General features: G+C 35.6%; 1 protein-coding gene across 1 annotated transcript in view; it reads left to right on the top strand.

Annotated features, from left to right (window-relative positions):
• Window positions 1-21,505, top strand: part of VWA8 (von Willebrand factor A domain containing 8) — a 316,757-nt gene that overhangs the window by 149,813 nt on the left and 145,439 nt on the right. The window contains exons 22-24 of the mRNA XM_069467672.1: window positions 13,636-13,711; window positions 18,373-18,508; window positions 20,883-21,002. Coding sequence (XP_069323773.1) covers window positions 13,636-13,711; window positions 18,373-18,508; window positions 20,883-21,002 — 332 coding nt within the window. The remainder of the gene's footprint in view (window positions 1-13,635; window positions 13,712-18,372; window positions 18,509-20,882; window positions 21,003-21,505) is intronic.

The following is a 21,505-nucleotide window of genomic DNA, read 5'->3' as shown; positions in this document are numbered from 1 at the left end:
TATCAATTTTGAAATTCACAAAGTCCCAGAGGGCAGATAGAAGTACTGGCAGAAAATAGAAAAAGTAAAAGGTTTTCTGAAGTCTTATGGAAAAAATTATTATTAAGTCATCACAACATTCTTAGCATTGATGAGAGCAATAGAGAACCAGAGACATGTCAAATGTCAGCTGCTGCACAGAACGTCCGTGGTGCTCCTCTGTCTCGTCTTCCCCATTGTGAATTTGAAAAAGCTGTTTTAGGAACATTTTTGTCAGCAGTTGGACAGTAGTTTTCCCAGTAAGAATGCCTTCTACTGCCTCTTTTTTATTTTTTTATTTTTTTATTTTTTTGCAAAATGAATTATGCCGGTGCCTCTAGCTTTTCCATGTAGATCTTTAGGTTTGTAATGATTCTTGATTCCTCTGGATAATCTCCAAACCATTTAAAGTCCTGTATTATTTTTGTTTATTTAATAAACATTTACACAGCAGCTACTGTGTGCCAGGCACTGTTCTAAGCTGTTTTCAAACTGTAACTTGTTACTGTTCCCTACAACTCTATGAGATCAGTACCATTACTATCTCTGTTTTGAGGTGAGGCCACTGAGGCACAGAGAGGTTAAACAACTTGGCTGAAGTCACACAGCTGGCTTCATACATTCTGCCTTCAGCCCTGTGGTCTAACCACTGCACTGTGCTGCCACTGGACTTTGTTGTGCTGAATCAAATGGTATTTTGGTGAGGATAGTACTTCAGTGAGTACCTCACTAAAGTATTATCCATGTGGTGGGACTGTTGGTCAACCAATTCTTACATTCTATACTTCACTCCGTGTCTAATAGCTTGATTTTTTAAAATTCTAGCATTATGTTCCTAATCCTTGCTCAGCTTGATCCCAAAGTCTTTTTCTGCATTATTAGCTTTTGGCCAGTTTTTCTGTATTTTCCCATTTTTGTCAATACTAATATCCTTATTAAATCTCATTTTCTGTTTCCTTGACCATTTCTCCAGATTATTAAACTAACTTTGACCCTTAATCACACCTATGAGGTACGTCATCAGGAAATTTAATAGCCCTGTTTTCTGTTCTGACACTGGGTGATTCATAAAAACGGTAACCAAATTAATTCCTGTGGTCTTGTATGTGATGTTCCTCCCAGGCTGACACTACTTCAGTAATATACTTTCTCTCGGTGCACCCACGGAATAGTTGCATTATCCTAGCTTCTGATTTGTGGGTTATAGAGGTTGGTGACTCAGAGCTACAGACTGACTCCTGAAACTGGAGATGCCAGCAAGTGGCATGCTCTAGGCTGTTTCGGAAAAGAAAACTGGAAACAATGAGGATTTTATGGGCTTCTTCGTTTTTATTTTCTAAATCACAAGCTTAAGAAGCTTGAGAACCACTGATGTAGTGTGCATTATTTTTTTTTAGTTTTGTTGTATCCCTTGCCACTAGAGAACAGCTACATTCCTTTCAAGTGTTATGTATTTTTTTAGTTTGAGAAAAACTTTAAAAATCCAAAAAACGTAAACAAAAATATATGACACAGATTTATCACCCAGATTTAGCAACTGTTCATGTTTTTCCAAATTTGATTCTACTCTTCTTTTTGCAGAACTAAAACACTGTAATTATAGCTGAGAGGTCCCCTTTAACCACTACCTCCAGTCTCATCTCCCTGCCTCAAGTCAATCTCCATTACAAGTTTAGTTTATAACCTTCCTGTCCTTTTTTCCTTGTAAAGCAAATTTTTGTTTAAAAAATTATTATTTTACATTGGTTTACATTATAAAGTCTGATAATCTGATGGGGGAGGGATTAAAAAAAGTTTATCTTTATAATCAGAATAAACTCAGTATTAGAATTGTTCCAATCGCAGAATATCCTAATTAACATGCTTTACATCATGTCCCAGCCACTTCAACCTGCTCTCCTCTCTCTGAGCCTTCCCAGTCTGCACCAGCTGCAGGTTTCTGACGGTGTCCTTAGGTAAGCACACAGAGGTTTCTGCCAGTGGCACGTATCTCCCAACTATCTTTTTATTCAGTTAGATTTTACATGTTTTTGTTGAGCTTTATGAAGTGCCATTCCTTATGAGACATACTGATGTAGTCAAACTCTTCACATGATGACGACAGTGACAAAATGAGCAGAAGGGGATGACACGTGGTATTTAAATTAGCAAATAGATTTGTATATTAATGAGATTGCTCAGTTCACAGCCCTGTAATTTCTGTTAATTGAGATGTGTTTATAGTGTTTGTTGCAGGAAGAATTAGGAGCATTGCTAGAAAATCTAAGGATTGTTTCTACATTGTCTTCATTCATTCATTGATTCATTCATTCGTTCAAAGTCAACAGATACCTTGGGTCAGGTTCCCTAGAAGCAGAGCCAGAGATGGCAATGTTTGTGGAAATGATTTTAGAGGGAGAGCTTTCAGAAGTGACGCAGTCAGGATTAGGCCAGCAAAAAGAGGTGATTTTCGCTGAAGTTTGATCTCAGCCTCTTCACAGGGAGTTCTGGAATGCGGATAAGTACTACTCAGTAAGAAAGAGGGCCTGGAAGAAAGAGGGCCAGTCTTTTTTGCCCCGGTATCGGTAAGTCATTGATTAAGGACTTCCCACTGGGAAGGAGGGAAGGAGGAACTTATAACCACCCCCCCCCAAGCATTTCTGGGTGAGGTAGCTCCCCCTGGAAGAGGGAAATTCTCTAGGAAAAGGTTTAGCTGTGAGCTTTCAAAAGTCAATACTGCAGCAGCTAGGAGGCAGGCTCATTTGGTGGCAAAGGAGAACTATTGCAACAGACCTTTACTGAGCTCCTGTTGTGTCCCTAGTACTGTTCTAGACCTTGAGAATACAACAATGAACAGAACAGACAAGGTCACTGCTATCATGAAGCTTTCTTTGTAGTGGTGAGATGTGCAATGAACAAATAATTTAATAAACTAGAAATATCAATGCTAAAATGAAAAGAATATTAAAAACTTTAAAGGATAATGTTATAGGAAGTAAATGAGAGACTACTTGAGGAGTAGAACTCTAACATATTGATAAGTTTAGCAACAATGACTATTTTCATAATTGTGGTGTGATTTGCAGTAAGACATTCTGGGCGTTTCAGCAACTTTGTGTATTCTGGAGGCCCAGCAGATGAATTGATCCAAGGTAGGATGGAGTAAGAGAAGTAACAGCCAGCCCTTCAGATTACAGTGACTAGAGGGTTGTGAGAATTTGGGCAAGTGACAGTTTGGAACAGGACTTCAGCCAACAGCTAAAGGTACCAAGCCTAGCTGCAGTCTTTCCCTGGTGAATAGCTATCTGTGTCATCATTCTGGTAGTAGTGGGAGCTAATCCATTCCTCATCTTTTGTTGCCTGGATTTAGCCCTAGCAGTAGCCTTCTGGTTAAAAAGCCAACCTCTAATCTCTCCTCTTTATGCCTCACATTGTTCCAGCCAATAACACTGATTACTTACTCTCCTGCTCAGAACCCTTTAATGACTCCCATTGCCAACAGCGTCAAGTCCACACTCTGTCATTTGAGCACCATCTTTTTCACATGTCTGTCTTCCACCCTTTCTCTCCCACGTATGCTTAAGCCTCATGAACTGCCTGTGGTTCCCAAGTATCACGTACATATCCATGGCTCCATAGCTTGGCACATGTGGCCCTTGCTGCCTGCAATTTCCTGTCAAGTCTACTTGGAAAACTCATACTTTTTCTTCAAAATGCAAATTCATTTTCTCTAGGAAAACTTCTTAGACCTTTCTTTCTCCTTCTCCTCCACAAGCAGATGTTGTTTCCTTTCTTTTAAAGTGGGTTGCAAGGCTGGGCACGGTGGCTCATGCCTGTAATCCTAGCACTCTGGGAGGCCGAGGCGGGTGGATCATTTGAGCTCAGGAATTCGAGACCAGCCTGAGCAAGAGTGAGACCCCGTCTCTACTAAAAAAAAAAAAAAAAAAAAAAAAATACAGAGAAATTAGCTGGACAACTAAAAAAATATATATATAAAATTGGCCAGGCATGGTGGCACATGCCAGTGGTCCCAGCTACTGGGGAGGCTGAAGCAGTAGGATCGCTTGAGCCCAGGAGTTTGAGGTTGCTGTGAGCTAGGCTGACTCCACGGCACTCACTGTAGCCCGGGCAACAGAGCGAGACTCTCTCAAAAAAAAAAAAAGTGGGTTGCAAAAAAAGACTTCCTATGTTTGATAAATGAGATTGACAAATGCATGTTGAGCTATAGAGAGCACAGTCAATATTGTACTTCTTCCATTTGAATCTACATGTCTTTGTTGAGCTCTTTTTAAGCTATGCTAGCCATTATAACAAAATAGTGAAATAAACTGAATTTAGGACTAGACTTTTAAATCACACAAGTAATAAAGTGTATGAATCACATTGGTCTCCTCAAAAAGTCCTTTAATTTTTAATGAGAACAAAAAGTTTTTTGTATTATTAACAAATAAAATCTAAGAGTTTTTTTAAAGATACTATTTTCCAGCTCTGATTCATTATATTTTGTTTCTATTTTTGTAAGTTTTAGAATGTGTCTTCTCAGAAACTTTTATTGATGGTTGAGAGCCACTGACCTAGAATAGGCTCTGCTATGGTACTTGTCATTTGTTATCACAATTACGTGTTTCCATCTTTGTCTCCCTTTCTGGATAGTGAGCTCTTCCTGAGGGCAGGGATATGTCTTTGAACTGCCTGCTTTCAGCATGTCTGGGGTATGGCAGATGTTCGATAGACATTTGTTAAACAACTGAATAAATGCATTGTCTCTTCCTTCCCATCCATCTTTGAGATGTCCACTTAGAGAGTCCTCTCTCTAAAATGCATACATGATTGGTTTTTTGATGGCTTCATATTTTTCATGAAATGAAATTCAGACTCTGTACGTTCTCAACTTAGCTGACTTTTCTAGCTCTACTTCCATCCATGCAACTACAATCTAGACGTGCTGGATAACTAGGCGTGCCCTTAAACTTCTCTTGTATCTCCCGACTTCTACATGTTTGTTCCTCTTCCTGGAAGCACTTGCACCCATCCCTGCCAGTTAAAATCAAATTCAATCGTCAGGACCTTGTTCTCTTCCCATCAGGATTAATTGCCTTCTCCTCTGAGTCCCCACTGAACTTTGTTTTGATATCCATTATAGCCCTTATCACCTTCTGATGTGAATTATATTTGATCGTCTTGTATATGTCTCCCTGCCTGTCATGTGAGCTTCCTGAGAGCAGAGTCTCTCTGAATTATTCATTTTATAACCCTTTATGCCTAATAATCTGTTTTATACTTTGGAAGTATGTAATATTTGTTTAATACACTCATGCCTTCATTCATTCTTTGAGCAAACATTTATTTACATGCCCCTGAGGTATGAGGCATAATGACAGACACTAGGTATATACAAAAGGATGTTATATCCTTGTCCATAAATGATATGCCTTGTGAGGGAGGTAGTCATGTGAGCAACTAACAAGTTTCTTAAGTGTACAGTACTTTGTATGAACAATTAGTTCAGTTGGGAGGATATAGATACAGGGATTCTTCTAAGAGAGGGTGACATTTGAACTGACTGTTTAAGGGATGGGCCTTAACAATTTGTCAGGGAAGGGGGGAAGAAAAGAAAGGAAAACTTTCCAGAGAAGAGAAAAGGTCCACAGAAAGAAACATGATACTTAAGTAACTCAGTGTGACCTTACGGTATGTGAATGAAGCTGAAATACATTCATTTCAACAAGCATTGCAGAATATCTGCTTTTTGCTGGTTACTTTTCTAAATGTGAGTGATACCTCAGTGAACAAAAGCCTAGGCTTCATGTTTCTACTATAGTTGCTGTTGAAAGAGAGGGAGAATGAGATCATTTAAATATGTAGTATGTCAGCTAGTGATAAGTGTTACGGGGGAAAATAAAGCAGGAAAGGGGGTCCAGGGCAGGGGGTATGTTTTGAAATAGGGTGGTCAGGCAAGGCCTCATTGAGAAGGTTGGTATTTGATTTAGCACTAAACAGTAGCCTCTTAAAATATGCCTTTTCTTTCCTTTTTTTTTCTTTGTACCTTTCATCTATGTATTAAGTACTTCTTTTTTCTTTTTGGTGTGGTTTTAGAGATGTTCTGACTAACCTTAAATAAATAGCAATAATACCTAACCTCAAATGAGAAAATAGTACAATTGAACCACATCCTCCTCATTATCTTGAAAAAGTAGAAGAGATTGCCCAGGAGATGAGAGAACTCTTCGGTCCCAAGATGGCATAAGCTACATGATGTCTTTAAAAGGTACAGTTGTTGAAATGCCTACCAGCAGAAGTCAAAACATGCAGCACATACGGCCTTTTTGGCATCATACTGGAGGCTCTCCACAGTAATTACCCTGACATGGTTCATAACGCAGTGAAAAAACGATTGCCATTTATAACTACTCATTTATTTAATTTGGGGTTCAAGAAATAATGTGATAGATACCAGAACAGCAGCATCAGCTGTCTTCAGTTCAACTCAGTTTCCTGAAAGTGTTGGCTCAGGACAATAGCTCCTTGCTGCTATTTTCCTAACGGTGACTGTTTTTGTATTGAAACAAACTGAGAATAGCATTCAAAATTTACATCAAATTTTAAGATAAAACATAAGATGACAAAGAAATGTGCTCAGAGGGTTGCTAAAGTCCTCTGCCCTCTGATTCCTCAGAGGTATCTGTTTCTTCTCCTATGCCATGAAAATGATACTGGGAGATAGGCTAAGGTTGAAATGAACTCTAACTTTTGCTGCTAAAAACAAAATATATTGTTTTTCTTGTGATACTGTTGTATCTTCCTTTAAGAAAATCTATCAAAAAAGCTTAATAAAATAGGTAAATTATAGAAAACTCAAACACAGATTTCTTTTAAGGTAAGAGTTTTTTAAATATAGTACTTATTTACATACTATTTTCTATTTGACTTGTGTGATTAAAATCTGGTAAACTTAAAACCAGAGCATTGGAAATTTTTTCCAGTTGATGAAAAATCAGAAATTAGGATAAAATAATTCATGGATTATAGTATATCAAATAATATTATGCTATGTACAAAAAGCAACTTATAAAGTAAGTCTTAATGTGTATTACATGAAAATGTATTTTGGGTTATTAACTAAAAGAGGCATGCCTCACTAACTTCATGGAGAACATGCTTCTCCTGATAAACAACAGCAGATTAGTTTATCATTTGTCTTGGTGATTAAAAATATTTATTTTAAGTTTATTTCTTTGAATTGCCTATGATAAAATATCTTTTGATATTTAATCTCTGCAAAATCAAGTTCATACTGTACTAAGAGTGGTATATTATTAGCATGGTAAGATGAGTTCCTTTAAATATAATATGAGTTTTATGTCATCAAGGGAAGGAATTTTTACGTGTTTTGTTCAGTGATACTTCGGCAATATCTAAAGCAGTACCCACTGTCGCTTCTCAGCCTTTTGGCTAAGACTAAGTGTAAAGCAGTAGTAGCAGTAGTAGTAGATGTTCAATAAATATTTGTTGAATAAAAGATGATGAAATGTTCTAATATGAAAAAGTATTGATTTACTAATTTTTACTTTTTATTGCACTTTTATGTTGTTACTCAATTGGTAAAGTTTTTTTAAAAATATAAATTACTATGTACTATATTTTCTGATAAAGATTTATCCAGTGGACACAATATTCATAGGCCTCACCCCCTGCTTGCATCTCTGTATTCATCTTTGTATACTCATTCAACTTTGTTTTTTTATCTTCGTTAAATTTTTCTATTCCTTTTAAATACCGATTAGAAAATACATTTTTCTATTCAAATAAGGGATTGCGCATTGTTTTTCCTTTTTGTATGGAAAAGGGAAAACAAAGTTCCTACAAAAAAAAAAAAAAACAAACAAACTGTCGTTTTGTGTCCCTAAAATTTACCAAGCTGGAAAGCTAGTTTTCAGAGTAAAGATAAAAGATCCAATTTTCTATACCGTTTTAATAGATTTGTTTATATTTCTAAAGACTGGACAACTTACAGAATTTTCAGAGTTTGTTAAAAGACTTGATTATCAGCATGACTTTGACTTTTGGAAGAATTTCTTTATAGATATTAAGGTAGTACTAGGAGACATGGTAGCGGTGAGTAGATTTTGCAAACTAAGCATATTTGGAAATATTTAGTTTCCATCAGGTGACTGTTTTGCTGTGGCTGTTTTCTACCAGCTGTTCCCATCAAGAACCTAGCTCTGAAGAGCAAAGTGTTGCATCACAGTATACATCCTTCTATAAATATTATCTGCAATGTCTTCCTTAGTTTGTTAGGATTTTTGCATCCGGGCATATTAGTGATGAGTGATTGACTACTGAATAAACTGTTTGTTCTCCAAAGCAACTATTTTAAGTGCTGAAATCTTTTCAGTCACTTTGGCAGAAATAATATTTTGCTTATCTTAATAAAAGGACTTTTCCCTCAAAGTATTCAAAACATTTGAAGTGCTATATAGTAATACTCTCTCTTGCTCACTCTCCTTTTATCTTCCTTACTTTTTACTCTGTTATATTCCGTCATATGTTCTACGTTAATTCCCTGTGTAGAGATGAGTAACCTTGGGCTTCAAGAGGTTAAGTGACTGACCAAACTGGAAGGACACCACTTTAGTCTGATGCTGGCTTTTAACACTGCAAGTAATCATAATTTATTTTGTGTCTTTTTTTTTTTTTTATTATTATTATTGTATGGTACCACTGCTTTTAACAGTGACTATTTCTGTTTTCAGGGCTGAGGAAATTTCTTTCCCAATATGGCAAAATAAACTTGTCTTTTGTAGGTAGAAGTAGGGGGGTGGTGTGCTGCTATTCAGCAGAGTCCAGACGGTTTATAAACACAGATTCTTAAACTTGTTTGCCTTGCCTATATCTAAGTACTACTCTCTGTTTTATTAATGCTAATTATTATTAGTGCTCTTTACCTTTATTTTATTACTTATTTTAAAATAAGCCTTGTGAAAATGATATTCTTAATGATGCCATGAATTCTTCTTCACTTAAAAAATATCTTTTGACAGCATTTACTGCTCAATCAATGATGTTAGATTTATATCTTATTGGTAAAAATTATCATTTAATTCTAATTTCATAATCACCCCACTTTTTAAAATACCGAACAAATATTTGTTCAGTGCCTCCTTTGTCTTTCCTTTCACATGTCTGGCTCTTATTATTGAGTGGAGTATTCCTATAGCCATTTTTATTTTAATGAAGTATAAAGTTAGAGAAGATTTTTTTCGTCAGCTGTTTGAAACTCTTGAATGTCTTTTTTCTTCCTTCACTCTTATGTTTAACTATTATTGTTTTTCTAAAAGAAAGCTAACCATAAATCAGTTAAAATACAACTCATTAAAATATCATCCTCAAAGTAAACATCACTATTTTGGATCTTTTGTTCCTCAATAAATTAGAAGATAGTAGCTTAATGTACCTTTACAAACAACATTTCAGAACAGATTGTACTCTAGCAGCCAATTTTCTTTCCTTATTTTGACAAAAACTTGGTCTTTACACAATTTAATTGTTTTTATTGCATCTGGAATCATTTTAAGTTACCATGAAACATTAATAACTCCAATTTTAAAAAAGCTTTTAAGGCCAGGCACGGTGGCTCACTCTTGTAATCACTTCGGGAGGCCAAGGCAGGAGGATTACTTGAGGGCAGGAGTTCAAGACCAGCCTGGGCAACATATTGAGACCCTATCTCTACAAAAAATTTTTTAAAAAACTTTAAAATCACAAAATTAAAAAAAGAATAGAATTTAGCACAATTATTTCTTTGAGTATCTCCTTTATTAACATAGGCTTTAATTGATAGACAACTGTAGATTGTAAGATAGTAAAAAGGGAGAACAATTTGGATAACATAAATGTCAACAATTAGCTGAACACTGTAATTCATCAAGCATTACTGGTGAATGTTATATACTGGAAAGTCATTTCTTTATTAAATCTTTTGCTAAGAAAATGTAACTAAGATGTGTTTTAACTTTTCTTCTCCCTTGTATTGTTGAAATTGTTGACACTAAACTTTTATTAGCTTATATTTCATAGCTGTTTTTGAAAGGAACAAGTCATAATAGAGTTGAAATTATAGCAAATAAAATATTCTTTTAGAGTCATTGCTTATTTGTGTGGATAATTAATATCTTTGATCCAAGATGTTCATAAATGCAGAGTATTTTAATCAAATACTGCTGAAAAAGAAACAATGATATTGTCATGTGCTACTTGCAACAACAGTAGCCACCTTATCCCATACTAAACTAGGTTGAAGTTTATGTTTATAGGATATCTTGGAAATCAAGCTTTTTTCTTATAATACTAAGTACTATGCACAGAATAGTCAATTGTTTTCTACTCTTACATAATCAGGGTAACTTACCAAAATGTAAGCCAACCAATTTTTTAAGCTCAATATTATTTTACATATTTTATTAGTTTTCTTTGATGTACTAGACAAAAGGATCAATGTGAAGAATAGAACAAAACCACTCTTATCCTATGAACTTCTCTTTCTCACAAACTACTCTACTGAAAGCCGTGTTTCCCATTTGCATTTATCCTCATTTTAGTCTCTTTTGGAAATCATCTGATTTGTGCTTATTCCCTCAAACCTATGGTTTTTATTTCTAACACAAAAGTCTTTTGATAACTCTGATTTGGTGAGTTGCATGCTATCAGAATTCAGATGTTATAGAGCAATTTCATTTTCTTTTTAAAAATAGAATTCATCTTGAATTTTCTGTTCTTAATCTGCTATGAAGCACAATAATAATTAAGATAACAACTGAATTTCCTTTCTACTGACGATGCGAGAATTTCTTTTTCCTTTTTAGTGCTGGTAGGTGTCATGTTGTTGCCCATTAAATGTGTGAGAGCTGAGGTGAGAAATTCATTATATTGCTATAAAAATCTATGTGAATTCATCTTTTCCCATTGTTCACAAACCCCCTTCTCTATTGCTAGAATAATAGTGAATATAAGTCAGATTAATTAAACTTTGTTCTTGATTTCTTTAAAACTCTAAAAATTAATTTGTTAGCAAAAAAATAACAATGTCCTACAATAAATTTAGAAGACCCATAAGTATAAAAAATGACCATCTATCGTTATGTTACATAAGAAATATTTTATTCATACTAACAGTTAATAAACATCAATAAACTGTCACAATGTGTTTTCACTTTTCTTATCATCCCCCGGGGCTTTATTTTTAGACACAATTTAATTTGACTTTTAGCAAAGATAAACAAATAATATTGGATTCTTTGTATAGTGTAGTGCTGGGGCCGTAGGAAACAGTAGACTATGGGGACAGCTACCAGGCCCAGAAGAGCCAGGACTGTGGTGGTGGGAGCTTGGATGGGGATCAGGAAGGGCAATGGGCCAGAACTCCCAACAATTAATGAAAGAAACCAATCACCGCTTGGTCAAGTTAAAGAAGCCTTTCAAACTAGGTGCAAATAAGGCAGGTAGTCTAGAAATTGTAAATGTCACTAATTGTATTGCCAGCGTGCCTGTTCAAGACCTGGTAAATGAAGACTACAATGATAAGTCTAAATTCAATTCATCTGGAGTCCATTATGGACATAAACCATTAACTCCTCAATACCTTGACTGTTCAACCCCAAGCATACATTCTCAACATGACTGTACTTTCTAATACAGGCTTATAGGGGAATAAGGACTATTCCTTACCTCTAAGAGAATCGGCCTTAATCTAATCCAACATTAACTAGAGTGGGTTTCAGATTCTCTGTTTAAAAAAACAATTCCATGATCCAATAAATTTGGAAGTCCAGTTAATGTATACTGTATTGTAGCTACAATGTTGATTTTTTACCTTTTAGTATTTTTTGTTTATTTCATTCATTCAACAGATATTTATTAAATTCCTCCTGTGAGCCAGGCATCTACTAGATGCTAGGAACAGAATGAGGGACAATGTAGATATGTTCTACACTCTTAGATCTGACAGTATGTATAGAAAGATAGATATTAAAATATGTAATGTTAATGTAGTGTGTTAAGGGCTACAATAGGGGATATAGAGTTCTCAAAGAGAACACAAAGCGGGGACACCTAACCTGGTCTGCAAAGTGTCAAGGAAGGGATTTCCAAGAAGTACCATCTGTGCTAAAAAGCTGAAGATCAAGTAGAACTGAGGGCAGGCAGGGAATTTTCAGTCACAGCAGCAATAACAATAACAACAAACATCTAAAGCTGGCATGTAATTACACTCCTGCTATCTGCCAGATACTGTGATAGATACTTTCCAAGAGTTCTATCAATGATCCTCTTGGGTGGGCTTTACTACTTACCCAAAATCCTATGGCTAATCAGGGGCAAGTATCAGAATTTGAATCTTGATTGATCTCACTCCAAAGTCCTCATTCTACTACCCACAACTGCCTCTCAAAGCAGTTAACTGATGTTGATTGTATTTGTTTTGCTAAAACAAAAAAATGGTTTGAGTAATAACTTAAATTTGCTTTTTTCATTGTCATGTGATATTTATTTTTTAAAAATAAACATTGTATAATTTTAATGGAATATAGTAAAATTTGGCATTTGGGTATATGTTTCACAAGTATATCATAGTGCCAAGGTCTGAAGTTCACTTTCCAAGTAGAGTCTTACACATAGTAGATACTCAAAACAGCACAATTGGCAGCATCACATTTTGCTTTGAATAAGTGGTAGCATGGTTTGAAAAGACAAATTTGAACTCTTCTAAAGGTGATACTCACATTTTAAAAGTAATTCTAAGTCTCTGTGTGACATAGTCAAGCTAGACATAAGACTTTTCAGTTTTAAGATAGAATATATGCAGAAGGTAAAGATATAAAATTGATCTCTTAAAAACGTCTGACCCTACCTATCACCTATAGCTTCTGTACATACATTTGGGGCAAGAATATCTACAGGTGATGTGAACTTAATATCTCATCATGTAAGGAGGGTCATAACATCAGGATACCTCACTATTAATAGTTTTGAAAATCCTGATCTAAAGAAGGGTCAAGTAAATAGTAAAAGGTAGGTTTAAGAAAATAAAATGGATTGCCCTAATCCCAGTAGAAATGTTAAAAATCCCATGAACTAACTCCTTGGTGTTCTTGGAGTAGGATAAGGTGGGCTGGCTTTGCCACCTAATGATGGCAGATTGGGCCTGAACATATAGTTCATAAACTTGCTTTAAATGGTCATATCAGCATGCCAGTCGATACTAAGATTGCCATCAAAATTATGTTTAAATAACATGAATAGTATATAAATATGTATTTTTAATTTCTCTTTTTCACCCTCAGGAGGTAATTTTAAGATGTGAAATGGTCACAAGGGAAATTACCAAAAAAAAGAGAGAGAAGTAAAGAACCTGGAGAATCCACAAACCTGGATTAACTCCCAAGCCCTTGTAATTTATTTTGTATTAAATCTACAAAATACTGTTGCTGAAAGGAATTTCACTTGCTATTTTTATTTTTCTTGAGAAAAGCAGGATGATGGACAAAAATCTTTTCAAAAGTGCTCTTTATGTTGTATTTTTACTCATGCTCAAACATCAGTTTATTTTCTTACTAATTATAAAATCTGTTCTTTTAACTTTAGGGACACCACAGTACAAACTCTTACTCTTCAGCCTTCAGTTAAGGATGGACTTATTGTGTATGAAGACTCGCCATTGGTTAGTAATCCAATTATATGAATATTCAAGTGTGTTTTTTGAATGATAGTTTTATTTCAGCCTTTGGGAATGGAGGGGGAAGTATCTCATGGATTCCAACATATTTCAGTCTAACTAGAAAGCACTTATTCATGTGTCATTTTAGGAGTAGATATTTAAGTGCAAATTATTGGGAAAATTACATGTTTTCTTATGCTGTTCTCCTTTCAGAGTAAGAGGTTTAGGGAATGACAGAAATCCTCTGTTGATTTCTTCTCTATTCCAGAATTAAAAAAATAAAAGTTTGCTGTTGTTTTCAAATTTGTAGAGTTTGAAATTAGGTAATGTTTCTAGGAAAGTTTTTAAAAATACCTCTAACTAATAAAATATCAGCCCAGTATTTTGGGCAGCTGGGAAGATCCAGTGCTCAGCTTCCCACTCAAAACCCAAAGAAATCCCAGCCTGCCAGGCACGTGCCTCTGTGCAGATAACTCCTTTTCAGCAATGGCACAAATAAGCCATCATGGGAACCTCTGTGATGCAGACCCTGGGGACTGAAGTCTTCAAGATCTCCTGCCTGAATTCTCCTAGGTTGGGCCTGACTTTCCCTGAACAAAGATGGGGTTGGCGATAGAAGCTACATGTTTTCTTTTTTAAAATTCAGTTATTTTTACTGTAAAAAAAAAAATTCTTATCAGTTCTTTTATAATAGAATATGGTATAAAATAATTGTGGTAGAAGGAACACCCATTTCTCAATCCGTATTTTCTGAAAATGATTTGTCAAACTATACAATCAGAAAAATTTATGACATGGTACACTTTATGTTATGAGATACTTCTTATTAAAAAAATCTTTAGATTTACATTTAAATTTATTGAGCATCTTCTTTTATCCACTCCTCAAAAATGTTTTTAAGAGTTTTTCTTAGCTTTTATCTTTCTTTTCATGATGTCACCATCTACCCAGTCACCCAACACCTAAAACTCTTATTTTCCTTTCTCTTCTTCCCATCTAAGCAGTTGCCAAGACTATAGATTCTACCTTTATAAAACCCTTCAGGGCAATCTAATCCTTTTTATGTCCATTTTTTTCATGTCTCCCCAAAACTGAGATTCTCAAACTACTTTTTTTTTTTGAAACAGAGTCTTGCTTTGTTGCCCAGGCTAGAGTGAGTGCCGTGGCGTCCGCCTAGCTCACAGCAACCTCAAACTCCTGGGCTTAAGCGATCCTACTGCCTCAGCCTCCCGAGTAGCTGGGACTACAGGCATGCGCCACCATGGCCGGCTAATTTTTTTTTTCTATATATATTTTAGTTGGCCAGATAATTTCTTTCTATTTTTAGTAGAGACAGGGTCTCGCTCTTGCTCAGGCTGGTCTCGAACTCCTGACCTTGAGCAATCCACCCACCTTGGCCTCCCAGAGTGCTAGGATTACAGGCGTGAGCCACCGCGCCCGGCTCAAACGACTTCTTAGCCAATTATTGTAGTAATCCACTTTTAGTCTACTCTGCATATTGCTGCCAGATTAAATATCCTAAAGTGTAGCTCCAAGCTGCGTTTCTGTCATGTCTGAACTCATCAATATTAAATTGCATCCCATTACTTAATAAGGCAAAGTACATATTTTTCCATCTGGCAATCAAGTCCTTAGTAGTGACCCAATCTACCCTTCCAGTCCCTTTTCTCACATTTAACCTCTATTTCAGCCAACATAGACTATTCGTATTCACTCTTTCCTAAAAATGCTCCAGGATTTCTTGACTCTGGCCATTCTCTTTATCTTGAGTCCCCACTTCTTCAGCACCATCTATTTTGATCTATTAAAACTGTATACTCTTTTATGAGCCATAACGAATGCAATATTCTCATATCCACTATTGATTGTGATGTCTCACTCTTCTTCACCACCATGGCACTTTCATTTCTCTATTTGTTATACTAGTTGTAAATCTCCCCTACTTTGGGGTGTGAAACATTGTTAAGTGTCACTACCTTGGGAATAATTCTAATATTAGGTCTTTAAATATGAAATATCCGATTTCCAATCAAAAGTTTATTATATCCCAAACAAGAAGCAGTACAATTAATCAAAGTATGTGCGTAACTAACAAACATATGAAAAAATACTCAACATCTCTAATCATCAGGGAAATGCAAATCAAAACCACAATGAGATGTTGCTTATCTCCAGTGAGAATGGCCTTTATCAAAAAGTCCCAAAACAATAAATGTTGGAGTGGATACAGAGAGATAGGAACACTCATATACTGCTGGTGAGACTGCAAACTAGTACAACCTCTGTGGAAAGCAATATGGAGATACCTCAAAGAGCTACAAGTAGAACTACCATTTGATCCAGCAATCCCATTACTGGGCATCTACCCAAAAGAACAAAAGACATTCTATAAAAAAGACATCTACATTAGAACGTTTATAGCAGCACAATTCACAATTGCAAAGATGTGGAAACAACCCAAGTGCCTGTCAACACATGGGTGGATTAATAAAATGTGGTATATGTATACCGTGGAGTTCTACTCAGCCACAAAAAACAATGGTGATCTAGCACCTCTTGTATTATCTTGGATAGAGCTGGAACGCATTCTACTAAGTGAAGTATCCCAAGAATGGAAAAATAAGCACCACATGTACTCGCCATCAAATTGGTTTTAACTGTTCAACACTTAAGTATACATATGGTAATACGATTCATCGGGTGTCAGGCAGATGAGAGGGGGGAGGTGGGGATGGGTATATACACACCTAATGGGCGCACCATCTGGGGGATGGACATGCTTGAGGCTCTGACTTGGGTGGGGCAAGGGCAATATACGTAACCTAAACATTTGTACCCCCATAATATACTGAAATAAAAAATAAATTAAAAAAAATTATGCACCTAAACTATCGACACAGTTTTGCTATCTTAACGGTAGCTTGTTTATGCCAGCAGTGAGAAGCCTGGAGAGCGAGGGGCAATGAAATCACAAAAGGCATTTTTCACAACTTGTTGAGCATTGAGTATTTTTCCTTACAAGAAATGGTCCAAAGCCTGCAAGAAGTGGTAGTCAGTTAGTGCAAGGTCTGGTGAATACCGTAGCTGACAGAGAGTTTCCACATTCAGCCTTGGTAGTTTGAGCAGCGTTGTTTGTGTGACATGTGTTCAAGCATTGTCTTGCAAGAGTATTGGCCTATCTCTATTGACCAATCTGAGCTGCTTAATCACAAGCATCCTCATCATTTTGCCCAACTGGTGCAGTAGACATCCGCTATAATCAATTGACCAGGTTTCATGAAGCAGTAGTGGATAATACCAGCACTGGACCACCAAGCAGACATCATTAGCTTTTTTGGATGAATATTCGGTTTTGGACTGTGTTTTGGCACTTCATCTTTATCCAACCATTGTGTCAAACACTTGAAATTGTCAAAAACAATCCATTTTTCATCATATATAACAATACGGTGTAGAAATGGTTTGCTTTTATGTCATGACAGCAAAGAAAGGCAAGCTTCAAGATGATTTCACTTCTAGTACATTTACTTCATGTGGTACCCATCTATCCAGCTTCTTTACCTTGTTGCTTTGTTTCAAATGGCCCAATATCATTGGAACAGTAACGTCGAAACCTTGTTGCTAATTCACACACAGGTTGAGATGGATTCGCTTCCACTACAGTTCTCAGCTCATCTTTATCCACCTTGGTCTCAGGTCGCCCACGTGGCTTATTTTCAAGATTAAAATCACCAGAAGAGTACTTCTCGGCCGGGCGTGGTGGCTCACGCCTGTAATCCTAGCACTCTGGGAGGCCGAGGCGGGTGGATTGCTCAAGGTCAGGAGTTCGAGACCAGCCTGAGCGAGACCCCGTCTCTACTAAAAATAGAAAGACATTATATGGACAACTAAAAATCTATATAGAAAAAATTAGCCGGGCATAGTGGCGCATGCCTGTAGTCCCAGCTACTCGGGAGGCTGAGGCAGTAGGATCGCTTAAGCCGAGGAGTCTGAGGTTGCTGTGAGCTAAGCTGACGCCACGGCACTCACTCTAGCCTGGGCAACAGAGTGAGACTCTGTCTCAACAAAAAAAAAAAAAAAAAAAAAAAAAAGAGTACTTCTCAAACCATGCACATACTGTGCGCTCATTAGCCACATCCTTCCCAAACACTTATTTGATATTTCAAGCTGTCTGCACTGCATTGTTTCCATGACAGTACTCATATTAGAAAATAACTCTAATTTTTGACTTATCTGTGGTTTTACAAAAATTGCTCTAAAAAACTTTTTGAAACATACTCACAAGCCAAACTGTGCGTTTGAAAGAATGAAGATGTACCTCCATAATAAAGATAAAACAAAAAGTGTCAAAGTGAAATATCAAAGATACCACCTATCACGCTTAGTACTTAAGGATATCGGACATTTCATACTTAATAACCTCATATAATACTAAAGTGAAATACAAAGATTACTGTAGAGTTGGCAGTTTAGTAACTCTGTGAAGCTTTTGATGCAGATCCAAAAATTTTCTTTCCAGCTCTGCTACAGATTTTTTTGTGTGTGTGATAGTGTACTCAAACTTAAATAAAACCAGCTGTTATAAATCCAAAGCAGTAAGTGATGAAGTTTTAATAATGGTTGCTTTCATTTTATTGTTTCTGATAAATTTTCTGTCTTAAAAGGTTAAAGCAGTGAAGTTGGGTCATGTTCTGGTAGTAGATGAAGCAGACAAAGCCCCAACAAATGTCACCTGTATTTTAAAAACTCTAGTAGAAAATGGAGAAATGATTCTTGCAGATGGAAGACGCATTGTTGCAAGTGAGTACAAAAATAGTGATCTTCCTTTAATATGTGCAATTTTTATATCTCTGTTATCAAGTCGCAAACTTAGCTTGCTAATTCTCTACAGGCGGTAATTTCAATATAACTTAAATTGTCTATATTGACAATCATTTATAAAAATTAATACATCCGAATCTAGCTTTGTCCATTTTATAGCCAGAGAGCATCTTTGAAAATTTTTGCAGTAGTATTAGGACAAATCAGCTTCATATTTTTCTACTTCAAAAATTCTAACATAGAATCCTTACACTCACTTCTCAATTATTTGTGTGTGATTTATTTTTTTTCATTGTTATCTGGAATTTTTAAAAACTCTGTCATGTTTCTATTATTCAAAATATGAAAACTTATTATTAGCTCAGTACAATTAAAAAAATGCTGGACATTTTATTTTATATATATACCTATATATGTGTGTGAATATGTGTGTATGTGTGTATGACACACATCCCTACCTCAGGAAGAAGTTATCCTCTGTTTTAGATTGCCTTCTTTCTTTCCCTTCGCTTGACCACAGACCCTTTTTGTTGTTGTTAGGAAAAAATGAAGACAGGAATCTCATCAGTGTATTTAGCTTACAAGGAAAAATTAAGTTTGTCTAATGCAGTATGAGAACATTTGCTAATTCCTAATTTCAAATTTTTGTGTCCTGAAAAGACTTGAAAAATCTATAACTAGCCGTTGAAAATATACAGCCAATAGCAAGGTAACCAAAGAAGTTGAGACTAATAACTAACATTTTTAATATTTGAAGAGAGCACGTAAGGAACCACAGAGATGTTTTTCTTGGACATTATTGCAAAATTGCCATTTCTGAGCCTAAACTCAGCACTAATAAAAATATTTTAATATTTGAGTTTCACAATGAATTTATGAGAGGAGAATTTCAGCGAGCCTGAGTACATTCTCTTAAAAAAGGTTGTTCAGACTCTCAGAAGAATTCTGCGTGCCCTTTTTAGAGGCATTATGGGGACAGTGAAATGGAAGGGAAGAAAGAATTGCCAAAACAAAATTGTAGTTAAGGAGTAATTATCTCCTGGTAACCTTTTATATTTTCTGATACGTTTTTGAGGAATAGCTATCATAATTTTTAAACTCCAGTGTGATTGTACATGACATTTTAAAAAAGAGCACTTGAAGCTTTTATGAACATAGTTTCATAAATCATCGCTTGAAGGGCTGTTTTTCAATTTCTTTGCTTTTTTAAATTTTCATTTTATATTATCATTTGGTTTCAATTAACTAATTAAACTTTGCCTGCGGCCACATACCCTTGTTATTTACCACTACTAAAATTAGTGAGGATCAAATGTTAAAACTATTGGTTGTATTAGCACATAAATATGTGACACATTAAAAGATTACATTTTGGTATCATAAAAAATTATGAGTGTAGGTTCTCACAAACTGATCTCAAATAAAACTGCAGGTACTTCACAACTATCCTGTTTTGAGGATGGGCAACCTAAGCCTGAAGTTTAAATATAATAAATCCAGGTTGGTCCGAGTGCAGTGGGTTTACAACCAGTTACAGATTCCTTTGTTCCTTCTCCACTCCCACTGCTTCACTTAACCAGCCTTTAAAAAATACATATAAAAAAATAAAAAATTATATAAATATAATAAATCCAGATAACAAGTGGTTCTTCTTAAAGTAACCATAATAAAACTTACTCTCCCAAATTATTGTCTGGACTTGAGTTCCATCTGAAATGTACACCAGCCAGTAAACTGTAATATTCAGTTCTTTTAATACCTTAAACATTTGCATAAAGAAAGCCCGAGTCAACTTGAGATCACTTATTTTAAGAACTATGGTTGAATCCCCTGATTGGAAAAAAGCAACACTGCACTGATGAGTTGATAGGTTTTCAAGACCTTGATTCTATGTATTTAGGTTGCAGGGTGCATGATCTAAATAGAAATAGCACCTTAGCTGCATAATGGCAGGCTGTATGCAGATGGATGCAGCTACTGACTTGATAAAAACTAAGGATGCTTGGGTTATCCCTTGTTATAGATGTTTATCTTTTTTATTTTTTAAAGGAATAATAATATCTCAAGCCAGGTTTAAATATCGTAGGACATTTGGACACGTTTGCTTCTAAGATGTACATTGAATTTACATAAAAGTGCAAGTTCTTATACAGTTTAGTAGATGTTTTATCAATCTGTTTTTGAACAAACTTTCTTAGGAAAGAATTTTTTTTCCTGCAACCAAGTTATCACCACCACATATCTTAAAGCTTTTTCTAATTGAACAGTATGACTACTTATGTTACTTTAAAGGCTGTAACTTGATGTTTTATTAAATGTCAATAAAAAAATAAATAGAAATTTTGTTTTTCAGATTCTGCTAATGTGAATGGAAGAGAAAATGTTGTAGTGATTCATCCTGATTTTAGGATGATTGTTCTGGCCAACAGACCTGGATTTCCTTTCCTGGGCAATGATTTCTTTGGTACCTTAGGTAAGAATAATGATAAGAATAACAGCGATAGCAGGAATAATAATATTAGTAACAATGCTGTAATGGCTATCATTGAATGCTTACCATGTGCTGTGTCCACCATCATAATCACCTTGGGAGAGTATTTATCCCCATTTTAAAGAAGGAGAATATCTGATATTCAGAGAGATTTTTTGATGGTTACTTAGCTCGTGAGTGGTGGAGCTGGGCTTCTTATCTAAGTCTATCTGATCCAGAACCTTTTTCCTAGAGGGATATGTGTACATGTATATGCTTGTACATGCATAGAATTTCTCCAGAAGAGTACACAAGAAACTGGTAAAAGTGATTGTTTGCAACAGAGGTCAGGGATGGGGGTATAATATATTCATTTGTACTATCTTTACAATTTTTACTGTGTACAGATATTACTTTAAAAGTTATTAACAATTCATGTATTACTGTAGTAATGTGAGCACGCAAAACTAAAGCTGTAATTGTTTCTTATGTAAAGAGGTTAGAAT

This window comes from Eulemur rufifrons, chromosome 4 (genome assembly GCF_041146395.1).
Source record: "Eulemur rufifrons isolate Redbay chromosome 4, OSU_ERuf_1, whole genome shotgun sequence".
In the NCBI taxonomy this organism is placed as follows: domain Eukaryota; kingdom Metazoa; phylum Chordata; class Mammalia; order Primates; family Lemuridae; genus Eulemur; species Eulemur rufifrons.
This window is presented reverse-complemented; position numbering and strand designations above follow the sequence as displayed.